This window comes from Marmota flaviventris, chromosome 4 (assembly GCF_047511675.1).
Source record: "Marmota flaviventris isolate mMarFla1 chromosome 4, mMarFla1.hap1, whole genome shotgun sequence".
NCBI classification, from domain to species: Eukaryota; Metazoa; Chordata; class Mammalia; order Rodentia; family Sciuridae; genus Marmota; species Marmota flaviventris.
The window spans coordinates 139,755,656-139,776,827 of record NC_092501.1 but is presented as its reverse complement, the minus strand read 5'-3'; the positions used below and the strand labels follow the sequence as shown (position 1 = coordinate 139,776,827).

Genomic DNA, 21,172 nt, shown 5'->3' with positions numbered 1-21,172 from the left:
CTCCACCCTAACCCAGGCTCTCCACAACTTTACTACATTCATCATTATAATCATCAACAAATAATTATTTCATACCTTCATTTCCATAGGCTTTCCTGCCTTGGGTCTCTGCATATTTTCTTTCTTGACTCTCATCTGAAATTTCTGCCCTTTCTTTAACAAGGCTCAGGAAAAATCCTACCTTCGTTCTTAAGCTGTCACCTCTTCCCTCCCTCTGGTGGTCTCTCTCTCCTGAGACCTCGGGTTTCAACATGCACTCCCTGAGTTGGTGAATTTCCTCCTGGTCTGACGTTTTGCACATTTATTTATATTCCACTTAGAGATCATACATTGATCATATGTGATTTTTATTAATTTTTTTTTACTTAATGAACATTTATATGTCATATATTTTTTTGAAATGTGATTTTTAAAAATGGTTTCATAAGAAATTCCACATTGTACTAAGGCATTTATATCTAGCTAAGACATTTAGTTTTTTTGTTTGTTTGTTTGTTTGCTAGAAGTATTGGTGCCCTGACCATTCTTGCTCATATCTATTTATATACTTAATGTAAATTCTAAGAGTGGGCTTCTTGAGATTGATTTTTATTGAGTTCTTGATATATATTTTCAATTTACCTTCAAGATATGGTAAATCAAATCTTTTCCCCATGGGCACATTCATCTTATCGCTGCTCATCAGCACTGAGTATTATAATTTGCTTATGTTGGTTGTTAATTAAGGACTTAAAACCCATCTCGTTGTGGTTTTACATGTCCTAGATATAAGGCCTTTATCAGATCGGCGTTTTATAAATATTTTCTGTCAGTCTGTAGCTTATCTTTTATCACTTTCTGGACAGTATATTCTAAAAGCAGAAGCTTTTCATTATGACTTTCACAATATCAAGTTTTGTCAGAGACTTTGCTTTTGGGGGTCACAAAGATGTTTTCCTGTTTTCTTCAGAAGTTTTATAGTTTTAGGTTTGATTCATTTTCAAATTAGTTTTTGCATATGAGATCTGGATTGAAGTTCTTTCTTATGTGTGGCAATTAGCAAAAGATCCAGGAATCTTCCCAGATAAGGAAAATAGAATAATAAGTCTGTCAAAAGCACATTGTTTAAAGAAGTTTGCCTTTAAAATAATACAAGGTAAATTTTTCTAATATATTAGTACTTTCAGACTAATTTGGGACATAACTTGCATTAATAAATGAATGCTTATTGACAGAAAATAATTATTATCACCACTTAGGTTATTTGTTTGGAGGGTAGATTTTCTTATTTCACCTAAACAATTAATATAATTGTATTAATATACTTATTTATGCAACAAGCTTTTGGGGGGTACTGGGGTTTGAACTCAGGGTCACTCAACCACTGAGCCGTATCACCAGCCCTATTTTTTGTGTTTTATTTAGAGATAGGGTCTCACTGAGTTGCTTAGCGCCTCGCCATTGCTGAGGCTGGCTTTGAACTCGTGATGTGATCCTCCTGTATCAGCCTCCCGAGCTGCTGGGATTACAGGCATGCGCCATTGCGCCCAGTTTACAACAAGAATTTTTGAAGAGCTAAGAAATACAACGTACTGTGGTGGATGATGTAGGAAAATAATTTATTTGCAGCTCCCTGAATTACTTGGATGCAATTAATATCTGATTCCTAGAATGAAAGGGAGTCAAAGTAATTAACTTTTTGAACTGTAAAATTATTATTATATGAGGAGCATCTGTCAGTGCTAAGGGACATGGCTCTTGGGAATGTACTAATAAAGATTATGAAGGAAAAAACTGTAAGTGAAACAAATTTTGTAGTGAATATTGCTGGAGGTTATTTGTGCAATGGAAAGTTTCCCAGTGATTGTCAGTGCCACCAGACCTCTCAATCGCCTCCATCTTTCCTTGTAGGTCATCAGCTCCATGAGCTCCCTCTCTGAGTACTGCCTTCCCTCCATTCTACGAACACTCTTTGACTGGTACAAAAGGCAAAATGGTATTGAAGATGAATCCCACGAATACAGGCCAAGAACAAGCAATAAATCCAAAAGGTATGTTTCTTTCCAGTAGGGATATGGCTTTTCTTTGTAAGAAACGTAAAGTAAGTTAGATGGCATCTAGACCTTCTTGACTCTCCACAAGGACACCTGGCAGGTGCTGCAGGGTCCACCTGATCTGTAGCAGGTATCACATTTGGAGCACTTTGCCATTTCCAGCTGTTAAATATTGGAAATTCACACGTCCTTATTTCAACCTTTGTGGGGACAGAGTACAAAGGGCCTCTTGCCTGCTTCTTCTCTTTGCCATCTCCTCTCCAATCCACACCCAAATGAAAGTGGTGAGCCCTGATGATGCACTGAGATGTTCTAGTCCTGGCCTGGTAACCTTGGGTGCTTAGTGAGCTGCAAGGGGAAGCCCTGGATGCCCTGGGGCGGGAGTCCCATCTTTCCTGAGGGCTGGTGAACAGAGTGGGAAGTGCAGCAGTTCTAGGGAGTTGGATTGAGTTTAGTCCTGCTGCTGACTGGCCACATGCCTTTGGGTAGCTCCATCTCCCAGGCCCAGGAAGTTAGGTTCATGGTTTCTATGTGACTTCTTCCAGCTGAGAATTTGATTTGTCTATTCTGTGTTCCCTTTTCTCTTGTGGGTTTGAAAAGTGGAAGCTGCTGCTACATAAACCCTTCTACATAAAATTTAAGATTCCTATATGAGCAAATCAATGTGTATTATCCCCTCTGAAAAATATAAGTAAATACATATGATTTCATGTTTGAAGTAAACCATTGCAGCAAGGCAGTGAGGATACGAACCTTACTTTTTTTTTTTTAAGGTTATTTTATAAGCAGATTTCTTTGCATAAATTGACACATTTTAAAAATTCTTTTAAAATGACAGTAAACTGAAATTAATTACTCAAAATTAGATATTAACTGCTTTCGTGAAGTGGTTTATCCCTCATTTTTCTTGACAGTCCTAGTACTTTTGTTTAAAAAAAAATTAAACTTCTTCTGAAATTGAAGATCTGTAATTTTATCAAATTATATTTCATCTAAATTTGTAACATCATTTTATGATAATCTCATTTATGCAAGATTCTGTTGTTTATCATTTTATTCGAAGGAGAGATTAATAACTTTTTCATACTGAAAAACTTTAGGTGAAGAAGGAAACTTTTAGTGAAATATAATTCACATACCATAACACTCAGTTTTAAAGTACATAATACAGTATTTTCAGTATATTCCTACAGTTATACAATCATCAACACTATCTATGAACTTTTTTAAAATATTTTTTTAATTGTAGATGGACACAATACCTTTATTTTATTTATTTATTTATTTTTATGTGGTACTGAGGATCAAACCCAGGGCCTCACACATACAAGATGAGTGTGCTACCACTGAGCCACAAGCCCAGCTTTCTATACACATTTTTATCACACCAAAAAGAAACTATTACCTATTATCTCTTCAGAAATGCTTTTTAAAATTTATCTAATTTTAAAGGTAAAATTTATATTCTGTGTCTGGAAATGGTCATTCTGTGTGATCATTAAATGCAGGGGATCATTTTATTATTTCCCATCTTACATGAGAACTGGTAACTCCATGGGGGAGGTGGGTTGCAGCAGTTCTAATGAGTTGAATTGAGTTTTAGTTTGCTCCACTATTTTGTCAGAATTTAGTTATCGAAACTAGATTTTTCATGAATTGATTCTTTTAGGGATTGAAAATAAGGTTTTTAATTGTGTTACTATTTGTTTTCAGGAGATCAGAGAGATAGCTGAGGTCCAATATGTACAGAATCAAGACAGTAAAACTTGACTTGGGTTCACTTTAGTTACATTTGAGCATTTAAAATGGGAGAATGTGTGCTTGGGAAAAAGCTGGCAGAATGAGGGTCTCTAGAGCATCCTGCATCTGAGATGCAGCTAAATTGGGAACTGTAGGGAGGAGTCAAGCAACTGAAAATAGTCAAATCGGAGGGACAGACGTTGGGTTATGATTTCTAAGATTAGTATAATACCAACATTTGCACTGCCAAATAAATTTGTCAAATGCCTCTGGCCCCCGGCAGTTAGACTTCAAACCAGCAATAAAGTCGAATTCATTACTAGAGAAGTATGTCTTTTATTTTAAAGCCCAGTTTGGCTTATTAGATACAATCAAAGGTTTGTTAATTTTTTATGTTAAGAACAACTCCTTTTTCAGGGTTTTCTGACCATTTCTGTAGACCCCTGCCAACCATCTGACACAAACAGTGCTCTCTACTTCTGCTGGCCATATTTGAGAATTTGCCTTCCTCTTGATTTCAAACTTCCTGTTTCCTTATTCTGTGATATAATGAATATAAGGCCTGACTACTGAATACCTTCCTTTTTCTACATGTTTCCCTGGCTAGCAGTAGCACTTTGTAGCCCTAAAGGATCTTAAAGGATTTCAGACAGATGGTTTTCTCCACTACTCTTCCTCTTGGCAGGGGTTCATGAATGTTCCTAAATGTTCCTGCCCTGTGAATACATTTCCACCTGCAGGGTAAAGCTGCAGGCTCCCTTGCTAACATTCCCTTGTCCATCAGGCTTAAATTGACCTTGCTCAAGGTTACAAAGCACCTCTAGAATTTCTTGATTTACATCTTAAAAACCACCCTGCTTTGTTCACATTCCCTCTTGACTGGAAACAGAAGCATTCCATATTTAAGATAGGTCTTGATTTATTCTGAAAATACCCTCAAGTCCAAATCCTGTCATCCTTCCTCAACAGATATTGAGTATGTATGTGCTTAAGAGACTGTGCTAAACACTAAACAAGCTTTATCTTCTCAAACCATTATATAAGTACAGGTTTGAGCATCCCCAATCTGAAAACCCAAAGTCTGAAATGCTGCAAAATCTAAAATTTTCAAGTGCTGACATGGACATCTCAAGTAAAAAAAAAAAAAAATTCCACATTTTGACTTCATGGGACAGATCAGTCAAAACACACTAAAAAGAGTATATAAAATTACCTTCAGGCCATGTGGAGAAGTAGTATATGAGATACAAATCAGTCTTGTGTTTAGACTTGGGTCCCATCCCCAAGAAATTTCATTATGTGTATGCAAATATTCCAAAATCTGAAACTTTAGAATCCAAAACACTTCTGGTCCTAAGCATTTTGGATAAGGGACATTCAGGTAGTACACTTACTATTCCTGTTTTCTTGTTGGAGAAATTGCTGGTAATTAGAAGAGGCATAGTTTGAAGCCTGGATTGCTCCACACCGAAGTGCTCTTAACCACCATCCTGTGCCAAGGGACTGGGCATTCATTTTACGAGTCTTTCTTTGTTCAACTCCAAATGAGTTCTCAGTGCATCCAGTCAGCAAAAAATGGGGTGGGAGCATGATCCTGTCTTTTGTCAGTTCAGTTTCCGGTTCTAACTTTTGAATAAGTCTCTGCTTTGCTGCTCCTCCCTCTTCTTCCAAAGGACAAAAAGAAAAGAATACAGGGTGAAATAAAAAAAAAAGAAAGAAAAAAAAGAAATGCTGATCTTTTCTCCATTCCCTGTTGTCCTGCTCTGATTGCCAGTCATAATAGTTCTTATTTAGCTCCATTCACAAGATTCTTGCATTATATTATTACATTATGCCACTCTTTTCATGAGATCCTGTCACCACACACCTCCAGCTTGGTCACTCCATCATGTGTGAGCCTCACATTTTACAAATGATAGGAATCCTGGGTAGCAATATGAAAAATTGTGTTCTACATGTGTAATAAGAATTATAATGCATTCCGCTGTCATATATAAATAAAAAAATTCCACAAAAGGAAATAATGGACTCACTTGTAGCAACTCAAGTTCACGTGGTCTGAAATTTCAAATTTGAAGTCAGAGATTCTGGACTTCCAATCCAATGTTTATCCTCTATACCCCAATAACAGCAGAATAAGCATTAGCATGCATTTACCCCTTGTAGTAACAATGGTCTTGCAGTCCAGTGGGGATGAGTTCTACATTTTTGATGAATTCTATCACTTGATAATATCTTCAGTGCCATTTAATGTGTTTTAAATTTTGCAGTGATGAACAGCAGCGAGATTATCTAATGGAAAGACGGGACCTCGCCATCGATTTTATTTTTTCTTTAGTATTAATAGAAGTATTGAAGCAGGTGGGTAATTAATTTATTGTTACTTTGTTGATGTCTATCAATGTGAAAATACTACTTAAGTTTTGAAAGTCACAGTTTATAAAATTGGTTATGAATTCCAAATTCTGGGTCATATGAAGTATGTTTATGGATTACTGAAGAACAGGCATAGTTATTGGAAGTACTATTACTGATTTTCTCCTTAATATTCCCTTCCAAGTTAAAAGTCATCCTTGTTTTTCAGATTCCACTTCATCCTGTAATAGATGGTTTAATTCATGATGTTATTAACTTGGCTTTCAAGCACTTTAAATACAAAGAAGGGTAAGGTGATTTTTTGCCTTAGAGTTTTTAAGAAGTTGGGTGCTTAAAACTGAATCACTGGTTGGATTTTTCAGGTGAGCAGAGATCCTAACTTGTCTAATTTTTCCTTATTTAGGTATCTTGGTCCTAACACTGGCAACATGCACATTGTGGCCGACCTGTATGCGGAAGTCATTGGAGTGTTAGCACAAGCTAAGTAAGTGAGCCCCGAAGCCCTGGACCGAGAACACAGGAGTGCCTCTGACTTAAGGAGAGGCAGCTATGAGCTCACAAGGAACTCGGGTTCTTTTTACCAAGCATACCCACCCCGAAAACTAATTAGAGTCTCCTCCAAGGCAGGTACCTAGTTAACTTTTTCACCCAGGCAGTTGGGCCAGATCCTGCTGAGTCCATGGTTTTAGACAACTGCTTCAAAGAAAGAAATGGACTCACCAAATTACTTTTCTGTCTGTTCAGATATTCTAAAGGTGTTTATCAATTTTTTTTCAGGTTTTGTTTTCTATAGTCCACAAGTGGGTGGTAGCAATCTATCATTCATGAATTGGAAATTCCATTCTATAATGTCCCCTTTACTCTAGACCTTACTTAATTCAGCTGAGCTAAAAGTGTCCCAGCGTCTGCCATGGAAACAAGTGGGGGTGGGGGAGTTCTCATTACTAAATTTATCTGGCCCCATAACTCCATTTAACAGGCTAGAACATAATGTTAGACTATTAGCAATAACATACTTCTTCCAAAAGTGATGTCACACCATACTTACCCATCTTCATTTTATCCAACCCTGAGGCAAACCAAGCAAGATCCCAAATGCCTACTTTGGGCAAAATGAGGCAGAGACATAAGGAGAATTTAAGCCAAGAGGCCAGTTGGCTTTGTTGATGCCCCAATCCTTGGGAAAGACAATCCTCCAAAGAGATTTCCATCTTTAATAGATGGAATTTCCTAAGTCAGTAGCATGTAAATACACAACTTTTCTAAACTTTGAAATACTTATTCAGCAACCTTACCTAGCCAAAATGTAGATAGGAACTTGGGAGATAGACCCCCCAAAAATCCTTGGCCTGATTTATTTAGTCTAATCCAATCTATCTACTCATCCCAACTACTTGTTTTTTCCTAACATAATTCATCAGTGTTAGAAGGTAGAGAATGAATTTTTGTGGAGGGCAATACAGGTCAAAAGCTGACAGCAAAAGAAGAAAGAAACTTGCCAAAGCATTCAGAAGAATTCTGTATTCCCAGTTCTATTATCTGGACCTTTTTGTATGAGTCTGTGTTGTACTTTTATGATAGCCTATTATTATAATTGTGGTTCATGAATCATTAAGAGATAAAGGTGCATTTTGGAGAAATTTCCATTGCAAGTAGGAAATAAAGACATAGATATTTAACTGGATAAGTTGCAAGTATCTGAAAATTAACTCATGTGTATCTTCCACATTCCAAAAATGATCCAAAGAAGGAAGTATTGATATGTATACTTGCTGGTTTGTCAAACTCTGAAAATCTCAGCGTATTTCTTTATAATTATCTTGGCTTAATTCTCTTGTGCTCTCATTTGGACAGCTTAGTATTCCAAAAGTGGCTTTTTTGTGTGTTATTCCTATTTTTAAGAATTATGCATAACAATGTCAGATACTGTCAAATGACCTCCCTTAGTTCCATACATTTTGAATAAATTGAGAAATAATGTCAAAACTGAGTAGAGTTTGAAATTGCAGGAGTTTCCATATTAGGATAGATCTAGGATCCACTGAGCCAGTATTTTCTTGCCAACAGTGGCTTTTTTCATTTTCTTGACGTCGATATTTGTCCCAATTCTGCAATAGCTAAGTGTTAAAAATGTCTCAATTTGGTCAGTGCTTCAGTATTTTCCAGTCACTTGGGAACTCTTTAATTCCTGTCTTTCAGGGAAATTTTTTTACTATTAAGTGATATTCACACATAGTATTGGCTTTTTTCAAAGTCAATTAAGCTAAAATTAGATTTTTTTTTTTTTTAAGTACCTTGGCCAGTCTGCTCTTGCAGTGATCAGACTCAAATAGCCCATGGTATGTTCTCAACCAGGCAATGTGTAGCTAACCTTTATTGATAGATAATACAATCTTACCTTAGTGTCATACCATGAATTACGTCTTCATTCTCATAAGTATACCAGGACCATTTCTTTATCTTCACTTTAGAAAAGTACTGCTTCTCTTGTTCTCAAGGAGATAAACCCCCCAAAACACTTTTTTTAAAAATCTGGTTCAATGTGATTAACATTCCTAAAAATGATAAGTATTATAATAATTTGAATTTTAGATTGTGTATCTATTTTCCAATGATAATGCATATTAAATATTTTCCACATTATAACTTCAGGTTTTAAGGCTTACTTGGTCATTGAGTTTTAGCAGAATCACTGTTTTAATCTTCCTGGTAATAATAATACTACTTAATTCCTGTCAGTAAGGAATGTATTCCTATTAAGAGATATCCATACATAGTATTGACTTTTTCAAAGTAAATTAAGTTAAATTAGATTTTTCTGTGTACTTTGGTTAAAAATATATGCTGTGCATATGCACAATATATCTTAATGTGAAATGTATAGTATTGCCAAAGGCTGAGTATTTACTTACTGTATTTGTCTAAGTTCTAAAGAAAAGGTCACTGAAAAATTGGCTTTTCCCTATAATCATTGTAAGGGAAGTGGATTTTTGGATTGCTTTTATGCTAACATAACATGTTCATATCATTTGGAACTTTCAACAGTAAAAGATAGTCATACTTATTTTTAAATTAGAAATAAAGTTTCAGCAGCCATCTCATGAGAAGATCGATAGACTGAGTTATACAAATAACCTGGCCTTTCCTACCTCTGCTTAGTCAAGTATAAAAGGTGTAAGAACAAATGTTTAAATGTGTATCTTTTCTGTGAAAATTACCTTTATTTCGTTCATCAGTAGAACTAAAGTCAGATTTCACAAAATTTCAACTTTGAAAAGGAGCTTCAAGTAGCCTAGCCATGTGCCATCTGCAAGAGACCTCTCAATGACCTGCTCAGCTTCTGCTTACATGCCTCCATGACAGGAAACTCACTATCTCCCCCAAAGGAAATTAACCCACTCAGAACATGTACTGAGCACCTACTATGTGCCTGATCTTTTGTGGCGCTTACAGCTCATCAGTGGAGTCAGACAACCAACAAAATCCCATAGACAATTAAATTATATAATATATTAGAGTTCATTCCATTTTCAAATGTCTTTTTGCCATAAGTTTTCCCTTCATTTTCTTCCATGTAATGATTTAGTGCTTGAAGAAAGTGTTCATGGCCTTCTCAAGTCACTCACTTTCAATCTGTACACTCCTCATTGGCTAGGCAGTTACTCATATGTATTAGTTTACTGGAGACAGTGTAACAAAGGACCACAGTTTGGATGGCTTCAACAACAGACATTTATTTACACACTGTTCTGGAGGCTAGATGTTCAAGATCAAGGTGCTGGCTAAAGTGGTTTCTTCTATGACCTCTTCGCCTTGAGCTTGCAGGTGGCCACCTTCTCCCTATGTCCTCATGAGGTCCTTTCCCATTGTGGGCATACTTTTTCCTCTTCTATTCTCTAGGCATATTGGATGGGGGCCACCCTAACTCAATCACCTCTTTAAAGCCCCTGACTCCAAACATAGTCACATTCTAAGATACATGAAATTAATACTTTTTTGTATGATCCAGAGTTGGGGACACTTTAGTCCATAAAAGTAGGTCTGGGGAAAGTCCAGAAAATGTGCATTCTAGTAAGCTCCCAGATGCTGCCAATTTGGAGAACGTGTTTTTGAGAATGACTGGTTTAAACATAGAGATTCTAGAACCAGACTTGGCTTCAAATGCTAGCTTCTGAGCCTCTCAGCTATGAAATTTTATCAGGTTATGAAATCTTTCTCTAGTTTCCTCTTCCATTAAAAAAATGATATAATATTGAACCTGCACACAGTGTTGTTGAGGATTAGATAAGTCACTATATGTAACTGGCCCGTGGCTGGTGTGGAGTGGGTACTGTATCTGCTTGCTACTATTGTCATCATTTCCATCAATTTTTATCTATAAGATTTAGAAAAGGATGATGACATTGGAGCTTTGAATTTATATTCCAAAATATTCAACAGTGTAGTTTTAAAACTTCTTCAAATAGATGTTATCTGATATCAAATCTATTTTGTAAGTTTTATAAATAAAATTTGCATTTCAATTTTGCTGATTTCTTCATCCTAAAAAATAATACATAATCTTCCAACTAGTCTCCATGATATTTTACTTGTAAAGTAAACACAACTAATATTTTTTATCTTATTTCAATAGTATTTAAGAAATGTCAGAATGGGCCTGTTTGGAATGCTGTCTTGAAAGTGAATGTTTTGTGGAAAGCCACAAAATGCCACCACAGATTAGGAATAAACCCTGAAATATCCTTAACTACATTAACAACCCATTAGAGAATATCTCATTCATAAAGTATTTGTGCCTTGAAGTTATTTATATTTTCTGCTCTATTGCCTTTGTAAAATCTTTTTATTGTGAAATACATGTAGCAAATATACATAAAAACCCACAAAACAAATATATAGTTTAACAAATTGTTATAAAATGAACACCATGTAATTTCTCTCCACCCCCCAAAACTGGCCCCTTTCCATTTGGGAAACGGTCTGTGTGCTCGGCTACCTTTATTGTGTGTCCTAAAACTTCTACTTTGAGGCAAGACTTGTTCCCAACTTCTGTGATTCTATTGGTTTGCTTCTATTAGTTTGCCTTTAGCTTTTGTAATCACAAGTACGTTTTCTAATCATACCTGGCTTTCTGTGTTTTTCTTTTCTGTTTTTTAACTACTAATCAAAGCAGCATATCTCAGAAGTTTAAAAAAAATCGTAGGTTTTTAAAAAGCCATTCTTTTTTTAAACTAATATGACATGGTTGTTGGTGTTGCGATTAATATTATTTTGCTTTCAAATAATACAAATAAGTTTCTTTTGTTTGTTTTCATATTCACCACATTAAATTATAAAATCCCATACATATAATAGACAGCCCATATCTTTTAAACATAATTTTCCCATTACTAGATTTTCCCATTACTAGATTTTTCCTTCAACTTAAAAATATATTTTTCCATGATCATTAATCTAAAACTATCAAGGAACAACAGGAGAAAATTTTGGAAATAGATGTCAAAATATCTTTGGCATTATTTGTAAGTCCAAAAATCATTTGCTGTCACCGTCAGAAATAACTGACCCTAGTATGTTATTACTCACATACTCAAAATTTGACACTTTAGGCCCTGGAGGTCTGTAAGTATGTTGGAAATTGCTAAGCCCGAGGAAATGGAGCTTTTTGTCTGCTCAATTTAAGAGCTAAACCATCTTGAGAGAGTCTAGATAATGCTGGGTCTGTTCCCTAATCTGAAGGAGAGGTGAAGCATCTTGTCGAATAAGAGGGGATAGGAGAAAATTGGACTCTACCAAATCCCGAATGTCAAATCCTTGTGAAATGACAGTCATTGTACTTCACCTGTTTCTAAGGATCTGATGACCATGCACTGTCACTTTAGGTGCTGGAAGCCCCCATTGCATGGCTTTCCTGTCACTTGATAAACCACTTACGTTCTTTTTGTAGATTCCCTGCTGTCAAGAAGAAGTTTATGGCAGAGTTAAAAGAATTACGGCACAAAGAGCAAAATCCGTATGTGGTGCAGAGCATTATCAGCTTGATAATGGGAATGAAATTCTTTCGAATTAAAATGTATCCAGTGGAAGACTTTGAGGCCTCTCTTCAATTTATGCAGGTAACGTCCTGGACAAGAGCACTAAGTGGTGATCAACTCAAATAATTCCCTTTATCAGAATGACACCTCGATTGTGAAAACCCTTTATAAGCGGGATCCAACTTACAGTGATTCATCTAGTAATATTTCAACTTTAGAGGTGTGATAGGTATACACATTCAGTAGAAACTGCATTTCAAGTTTTGAATTTGGATCTTTTCCCAGGCTAGCACTATGTGGTCTGATCCTCTCTTTAGATGCTGGGCAGAGCTCCTGGCCAACCCCATCATCATGGTGGGAAACAGCCAGCACCACAATGTGCTCTGTGGCTAGGCCAGGCCATTCACTAAGTTAGGGGTGTTCAATGCCATTTCCTCTTAATGATATTTTCAACTTATGATAAGTTGATCTGGACATCCCATCATCATGAGCCAAGGAGCATCTTGACTTAGAACATCCTACCTTATCAATAATTCTTTAAGTGCCTGGAACCAAACAATAGAGTTACAGACACATTGTTTCATTTTTTAAAATTTCCTGTTATCTTTGGAGTAAAGTGTACAATAGCATTTCTTACTTTTTTGGTTTTGTTCTCTTTTATTCATTTTGATAACATTGTTCTGTGAATACAATATAGCTGACACTTTTACTTTTTTAGAAATTGATAGCATTGGATTGGCTACATCAACATTTACAGGAATCTTCATTTAAAAAAAAAATCAACCAAATCATATAGGTTTGATGTCTATCAACCATTATGGTGCATAGCAAAAAAAAAAAAAAATGTTACTAATAAGAACTTGGGAGAATCCGTAGCTTTATTAAGAGTTTACAACTGGGCACAGCGGAGCATACCCGTAATCCCAGAGCTGGTCGGGAGGTTGAGGTAGGATTGCGAGTTCAAAGCCAGCCTCAACAACTTAATGGGACTCAGTCTCTAAATAAAATATATTTTAAAAGGGGGGCTGGGGATGTGACTCAGTGGTTAAACACCCCTGGGTTTAATCCCTGGTACAAAAAAAAAAATTACAAAAACTTAGGTACCTGAAGGCATTTTTCTAATACTTCTGTAAATTAGATTTGGTACTCATCTTACTTGAGACTTTGGATGTAGGAGTTATGAATGTAGATTGTACCATTCTATAATCCAAAAGTCAGCTATTAAAAAGACACATAATAAACATAGGAGAGGATGGGAGGAAACTGGAACCCTCATGCCATGCTAGTGTGAATGCAAAACAGCCTGGAATCTCCTCAGGTGCCCAAACGTAGAATTACCCAATGATCCAACAGTTCCACTCTAGGTATATATTATACACCCAAGAAAAATAAAAATGTATGTTCACACATAAACTTGAACACAGATGTTCATAGCAGCATTATTCATTGTAGGCCAAAGTGAAAATAACTCAAATGTCTGTGAACCAATGAATGGATGAACAGAATGTGACATATCCATACAATGGAATGTACAAAATGTGGTATATTCATGCAGTAAAGTACTGATGCATGCTGCAAAATAAATGAACCTTAAAAATATACTTAGTAAAAGAAGCCAGGCACAAAAGCTCATGTAGAATGTGAATCCATTTACCTGAAATGTCCAGAATTGGCAAATCCATAGAGAGAGAAAACATGTTAATGGTTGCCTAGGACTGAGCATCGGAGTGGATGGAGAGGTAGAGAGTATCTGCCAAGGGGTACAGAGTTTCTTTGGGGGGCATTAAAAAGTTCTAAATTTGATTGTGGTGATAGATGGATGCACAACTGTTGGTATACCAAAATCCAGTGAACTGAATATTTCAAATGAGTAAATTGCAGAGTACACGAATCATCTCTCCATAAAGCTGGTACGTAGTGGGGTGGAGAAAGGGAAGATGGACATTGTGTGTCAGACTTCTTGGATTTGGATTGAAGAACCATATTTATCGGCTCTGTGACCTTAGCCAGTTACATTGTCTTTTTCATCCCAATTAATTCACCTAAAAGGTGCTGGTAATGACACTAACGTTGAGGATTCTTAGTATATGATAATCACTCGGTGATTCTTACCTATTCTATTATTTTTATCCCACTTTCATACTAATAGATCATATGTGTCTGTACTTGGGTGACAACTTGATATATGCATACATATGCAAAAGGTAGCAAAAGAACATGATCCTGGGAACCATAAACTCCATTCTGTCTGGGGAAAACGGTCTCTCTGACTCCTAGTTGGTATTGCCCACCCAGAGCAGAGGTTGTAATATGATGTTGGTAGACTGAGGACCTTAGCAGCTGGTCTTCCCAATTGCAACTATAATAAAGGGTGAGAGCTAATGTGGAAACTAGTATGTCATCAAATATGTGTAGCCTGGATTGTTGGATGGGAATAGGGCCTGGCAGAGACCACAGGAAGCACTAGCAGAAGGCCTGGAGGAGAAAAGGCTGGCAGTGCTCAAGGAAGGCCTCCTTTCCTATAGGACAAGTCCCTGGGCAACCTGCAGAGACATCCTTGCTGTGGGAACCCTACCAAAGCCTTGTATGAGGTGGGGAAGGAGGCATTCCAGACTTGCTTATGAAACGATCTGAATAATAAACACACCTAAAATGTCAGAGCAAGTAAACAGCTCTGTACCCGAGGCCATCCGGCACCGGGCCCAAAATAAGTTTACTGTCTTCAACCTGTCTTCCCATGTTTTCCCTCCCTGGGGATCTGTGTTTGCAGCCCAGTCAAGGGTGCAGGCCCCCACACAGGGTAAGTGATCTACAGACCCTTATTGGAAATGAATGACTGAATGAACCAGCCAGTAATCCAGAAGATAAATGTGTGCTTACTGGTTGTAGATGCTTTGTCCTTTCAGAAGAGTGGCTTGAACTAGATATAGAAGAGAGAAAACCAGCCTTGTGAAATGTCACTGAGGCCCTTGTAAACCTTTCGACTTGATACAAATGTCTGATCCAGTGATTTTTAAATAGATTACAGAATAGGCTGTGTTGGTACATATGATTAAGAGCTATTTACTTAAGTTTGCTTAAATACATTTTACATGTACTTTTCAATCAACTCTCCCTATATCCTTCTTTCTTCTTTGTAGGAATGTGCCCATTATTTCCTTGAAGTCAAAGACAAAGATATCAAACATGCCTTGGCTGGACTCTTTGTGGAAATCCTTGTCCCAGTTGCGGCTGTGAGTTAGCCTTTCCTTTCTAAGAACTTCTTCAAACTGAATGACAGACTCAACAGTCTCAATAATAGAATATTCACATGCACTTCTGTTTCAGGCCGTTAAAAATGAAGTAAATGTTCCCTGCCTTAGAAACTTCGTGGAAAGCCTATATGATACCACTCTGGAACTTTCTTCTAGAAAGAAGCATTCCTTGGTTAGTATCTACGAGAAAATCCAAAACACAAACAAAACTGCAGAGATTAAAATTGCTAGGCAGAAATCTATTTGATTTGTAGAATCCTTGTATAAGAATGCCACAGATGGAAGAATTACCCATGACTGACTCTTTCATAAAGGCTTTCAAACTTTTGAGCTTACATTTATTATCAGCTGTGAATCATGGTACTAGAAGGGGATTTGACCGTGTCACCTCCGATGACCCTTCTGGTTCTATGGATTCTGCTCTTTGTTTTTTAAGATTGGCTTAATTTGATTTTTGTTTAAATTTCCAAGGATTATTTTTTTTCCTCAATCCAAAAGCTAAAGTTTATGAAGTTCCTCTTCTCAATCCCCAGGATCCTATATACTGGGTAATTCCTATCCTGACATTCAGGATCAGAATTGAAGTAGGCAAAAATCGGGATGGGAAATAGTGGCCCCCAGGTGAGGTTCTCTGAAGGCTGGGAAAGCAGTTCTTGGGGAGGGTTTGTACTGAAAAGAAGCAGATTACCCTCCACAGTAAATAAAGCTCTGGTTTACAAATTGGCATGTAGTATACCAGGGCAATCATGACAGTCTGGAGGAAATAGGTTGTTTAGATGGCTGTTTAGATGGTTGTTTAGTAGGGTTGAGGCTAGTTTACAAGTATAGACACTGCTGAGCATGTTGCTTTTCTGGTAGTGATAACAAATTGGCTCATTTGTCCACATTCCAATGTCACTGTGACTAATTGATGCATTTTTTTTGAAGACTAGTGATTGGCATCAGAGTTGCATTCAATGGAAACAGTAGTTCAAAGCCCTTTAAAGCTAAGCTAATTTAAAGAAGAAGAAAAAAAATAAGTTAATGAATTGCCAAGCACTGAATCTCATCTCTGGCAGTTGTTTCTTGCTAGTTCGAGTTAATAGATAAGCCAGTTATGCTTTTGTTTAAATCTTCATCAGCCTGAGTTCTTTGGGAATCATAAAGGTATCTAAGATCTGGCTTAGCAAAATGGTAGTGAATTCTGCATGTGTTTCTTGGGTGGCTGCCCATTAGCTTTTATGTCTTTAGTTGCTGTGGGAAATTGGCCCAGTTCAGCAGGAAAAACACAGTAGCACCTCTGTTTATTTGGTCATAAGCAAATTCCTCTGTGGTTAAATTTGTCTTAGTGGAGTTTACCAATGTAATAACATTTCTTTTAGGAATCTTCCTTAATTATAGGAGGATTGCATGCAAAAGAAAATATATATACCTACCTCTAAGACAGGGACAAACAAGTAGATATTTGTAAGTGAAAAAGCCAGTAACATTTTCAAAATTAATGTGCCTTCCTGCTCTTTTCTTTTTCCCCCACCCCAAGATTGGCAGTGACCTAAGATGGTGAGTTGTTAGTATCTTGGTTAGGATCTATGAGAAAATCCACAACAATGGTTTACACATATAGTGACAGAAAGTAAATGTTCTCTTTTACTAGGTATGGAAGGCAGGCTTGCCCTGCTCAGAGCTACTTCATTATATATAGAAAAGTCGTCCTTGGGCTGTGCTGAGCCCTGAGTTACTCCATTTTATAAAGCAGTAGTTGTCACTGCAGTGTGATTACTTGAGGGTATTCTTTTCAAGCCACATGACAGTAATCAGTTCGTCTCTGTTCACTGCTCTCTGGGCAGGCAGGCAGCACATTTGCTGGATATTTGTTTTCAAGGTTCCTAAGTGAAGACTACTTAAGTGAATCAGATTTCTCTGTTCTTATACATGAAGCATATCACTATACTTTGTCCATAGTTCTAGATGATTCCATCCCCCGCATTATCAGAAAGTATCTGCAAAATGCCCACCTCCGCTGGACACCCATTAGGCCTTGTGTAACTTAGTGTCCTACTTATTCAAACCCTTATGGCAGAGGGAGATGGTGAAGTAATTGGTATAGAAAATATGTGTTTCCTGATTCATTGAAATATCATTCTGTGATCTCGTCTCCTTTCTTCTCAGGCCTTGTACCCCCTGGTGACCTGTCTGCTCTGCGTCAGTCAGAAGCAGCTGTTCCTGAATAGGTGGCATGTTTTTCTTAACAACTGTTTGTCCAACCTTAAGGTTAGTATTTGTCATCTGGACAAAAAAAAAAAAAAATCCTTTACAAGAATTCACAATACAGTTCTCAGGCAGGCGTCTATGCTTCTGACTAGGGATAAGAGAAATCACTTCAGGTTGGGGGAAAATAAATCTGTTCCAATAAGGATCACTTTAAAGAAAATTAAATGCTGCTTTATATGCATCTTTGTCACATTTAATTTAAATAATATAGAAATTTAAAATGGCCTCGTTTAGCCAACAGAAGCATGTGAATTGATTTCGGGTGCTCACCTATCCCTCACGCATCCTTCTTCTGTCCCCTTCAGCCTGGGTAAATATTTTGGAAATAAAACTCCCTTCTATGGGAAGGATTGACTTAGTGTCATTAGCATGCTATGCCATTAACATATAATGACACATTTGTGTCTTTGGACAGTGTCAGAGTTTATTAACAAGTTGTATCACTTTCATCAGCTTTAATTCACTGAAAGTACTCGTGGTTCACTTAGTGTCATGAGCGAGGCAATCACAAGTTTTTTTTTTTATTTCATTCAACTTAATTACTAATATCTATAACATTCAAATCACACATCCTACTTTATACCATTATTTATATAGGAAGCAAGTGTTCTCTTTTACTAGGTGTCGGGGGCAGGCTTGCCCTGCGCAGAACTATTCCATTATGTATAGAGAGATAGTCCTTAGGCTGTGCTGAGCCCTTAGTTACTCCATTTTTATAAAGCAGTAGTTGTCACTGTTGTGTAATTACTTGAGGGTATTCTGTCCAAGCCACATGACAGTAATCAAGTTGTCACTGTTTACTGCTCTCTGGGAAGGGAGCACAGGTGCTAGGTGACACAAGGAATAAAAGTAGTGGTCCCTGAGACCAAGAAGCCTACAGGTAAAGCAGCCATAATGATTAGGTTCGAAATTGGCTTTATAGGTTTGAAATGGTAAACATGCTGTGTGTTTAGTGACCTATTGATAGAAGGCAACTAAATGAAAACCCTCCATGATAATAAGTGTAAATAGGAGGTATTCTTCACACTTGTTCCCGCTTGTGTTCAAAGTTGTGGTTCAGTGTCTTTTACAGGTTTGTCATTTGATGCTTTCCAGTTTTAGAAAATACTTAGTTGTAAAATCTTGCATGTGCTTGTACATGTTGCCTCGTTTTGTGTTTTTCCTAAGACACTTTAATTTGGCAAAATGGTTAAGATTAATTATACTATTTTGGCATTCACCATAATTACACAATAATCTGCATTAGATCTGTTTTAAGTACCCACTATGTACTGGCTCTAAAAGCTGATTGTGAAATCCAAGATTAGAATCATTCATTTTCTTCAGAATGGCAGTGAAATAGAATAGCAGTGGATAGAGAATGAAGCTTTTAAAGGACTCCTAAGACTGAAGTGCTTTTCAGGGTTATCAACTGTTATATAATGGCTGCTTTGAAGTATTTTGTTTGAGGATTTATCCATCTGCCCTGATATATGATTCTGAAGTGCAGCCCAATGCCATTTTTATTATTCGCTCTACTTTTTAAGTATCCAGTTATTAATCCCATTTAATACTTTTTTTACATTTTGTACAGATAGAAAATAGCTATTTTCTTCAAAACAAAGAGAAATAATTGAAAATGCTCATAGAGTGGCTTCCTGTATGTAGTATGTATAATGTGATCGATGAATTTTGGCTAAAATTATGATATTTTGCATAATAATTTACTACTATGGTTAAAAAGGCCAATTTTTTTAGCCCAACATTGTTTTTGAAACATAGCAGAGCATCTTACTTTGTAATTTATCTCCAAATTAAAATACTATTTAAAGCTCTAGTCTAAGCCCATCAGAGACTTAGTAAGAGGGGTTATAAACTCCCCAGAGAGAAGTGGGTCTGGATTCTGACGGTATTTTCCTATACAACATTGCACACATTAGAATTTCTAAAAAAGAGAAGCAATAAGTCAGAAAGAGTGTGTAAAATCAATGCTCTTAAGAGACTAAACCACATTCAAGAATTCAATTTCATTCATAAGGATTTTGTAGTGGCTTCTGTTTGTGAGGTGGTAAGGAAAGTACTGGAATTGGGAAGAATGGAGCAAGACAACTATATAAATCTAGATGTAGAACAAGAGTCCCCATCCTTGAAATGCTTAACATTTCATTGAGGAATATGTAATAAAGCTTCAAATTGCGAGATACAGACAGAGAGGGTTGTAACCTTGGGAGCAGGAGGATACCTGTACAGTTTGTACAAGTGTTGTACCTCATGGAGTGTGAAAGCAGTATTCATCAGGTAAAGTAAAGGCAAGAAGGTTGTACTTTATGGGTAGTAAGCTGTTGGAATTCACTACCCAAAAGCCAAAAAGATATAAAAAGATTGTTGATGAGTTACAAGCAGAATAAAATTGTATCTCATATTTAGAACTCAACCCGGTCAATATTTGAATGGGGCTATTTATAAACATCATTACTATATAAAAAAAACTTTCCAGACCTCCTCATCCATCCTCAAGATAGAAGAAATACCTGAAGGAAAACGAACATGGCTTCAGAAGTGGTCTTGGTCTTGGATAGCTTCAGTATTTTATACCATTTAGAACCAATCATACCACTTCACAAGGGACAACCAACACTTCCCCATATACACCTTCTGGCTCTCTTCCCCCACTTCCTTTCCCATCTCTTCCACCATACGCTTCAGAATGATGAACCTAGTGTCCACATCCCCCATGTTGAACTTGATGACCATCTTTGATGGCTTCTGCAGTGGGGAGTCATCAAGGTGGCAGCATGACCTAAGCAGAGGAGAGGTATGTAGGACAACAGCCTCATGCTTTCCAGTAAACAAGCTCCCAGATTCAGGTCTAGTTTGGGGTCCTTGCCCTGGTTCATCCTCAGCATGAGTCTGACTTTAGCCTGCTTTGGGACCACAGACCTGAATTCTTTAACGTTTAACTCAGTCAATCATATAATAGCAACATGCCATTGTAAAGTGTTAAGAAATTTATGGCACCTTCTCACCAAGACATTCACGTCTTTTAGGAATTCTTGTCCATGGTAACCAATCCTGTTTTATGTCAGAATTTAAACATATTGAGCTATTTTTAAAATGACACATTCCTTTCATATCATCCAGATACCTAATTCTGAAAAAGGAAATATATTTTAAGAACTTAATTTAATAATACTGTTAAAACAGAATATTTATTTCATTCACAACTACGTACTAGTTTCTTGCCCTTCAAAAGTAGATGTTATTACATGAGAATTTTTAATTTGTTTCCTTTTATAAAAATGAATATAATATATCAGTGAGGTCCGGATTATAAAGGAAAAAATCATAAAAGAATCATAATAAAGAAATACACTTTATTATATGGTCTCTCATTAATCAAAGATTTTTTAAGAACCAAGAGAATGGTTGTCATGTGTGTCATGGGAATGTCACATGCGTTCGTGGATGTTATTTCTGTTTTTTCTAAAAATCATGCTTAGATAGC

The 21,172-nt window shown here is 36.7% G+C and overlaps 1 protein-coding gene across 8 annotated transcripts in view; it reads left to right on the top strand.

Moving 5' to 3' along the window:
• The window catches only part of Fry (FRY microtubule binding protein), a 402,948-nt gene that overhangs the window by 244,687 nt on the left and 137,089 nt on the right, over positions 1-21,172 (top strand). For all 8 annotated transcript variants that reach the window (XM_071611568.1, XM_071611569.1, XM_071611564.1 and 5 more), the window contains 8 exons: positions 1,891-2,030; positions 6,044-6,134; positions 6,358-6,437; positions 6,553-6,633; positions 12,097-12,265; positions 15,325-15,417; positions 15,512-15,610; positions 17,587-17,688. In XM_071611568.1, coding sequence (XP_071467669.1) covers positions 1,891-2,030; positions 6,044-6,134; positions 6,358-6,437; positions 6,553-6,633; positions 12,097-12,265; positions 15,325-15,417; positions 15,512-15,610; positions 17,587-17,688 — 855 coding nt within the window. The remainder of the gene's footprint in view (positions 1-1,890; positions 2,031-6,043; positions 6,135-6,357; positions 6,438-6,552; positions 6,634-12,096; positions 12,266-15,324; positions 15,418-15,511; positions 15,611-17,586; positions 17,689-21,172) is intronic.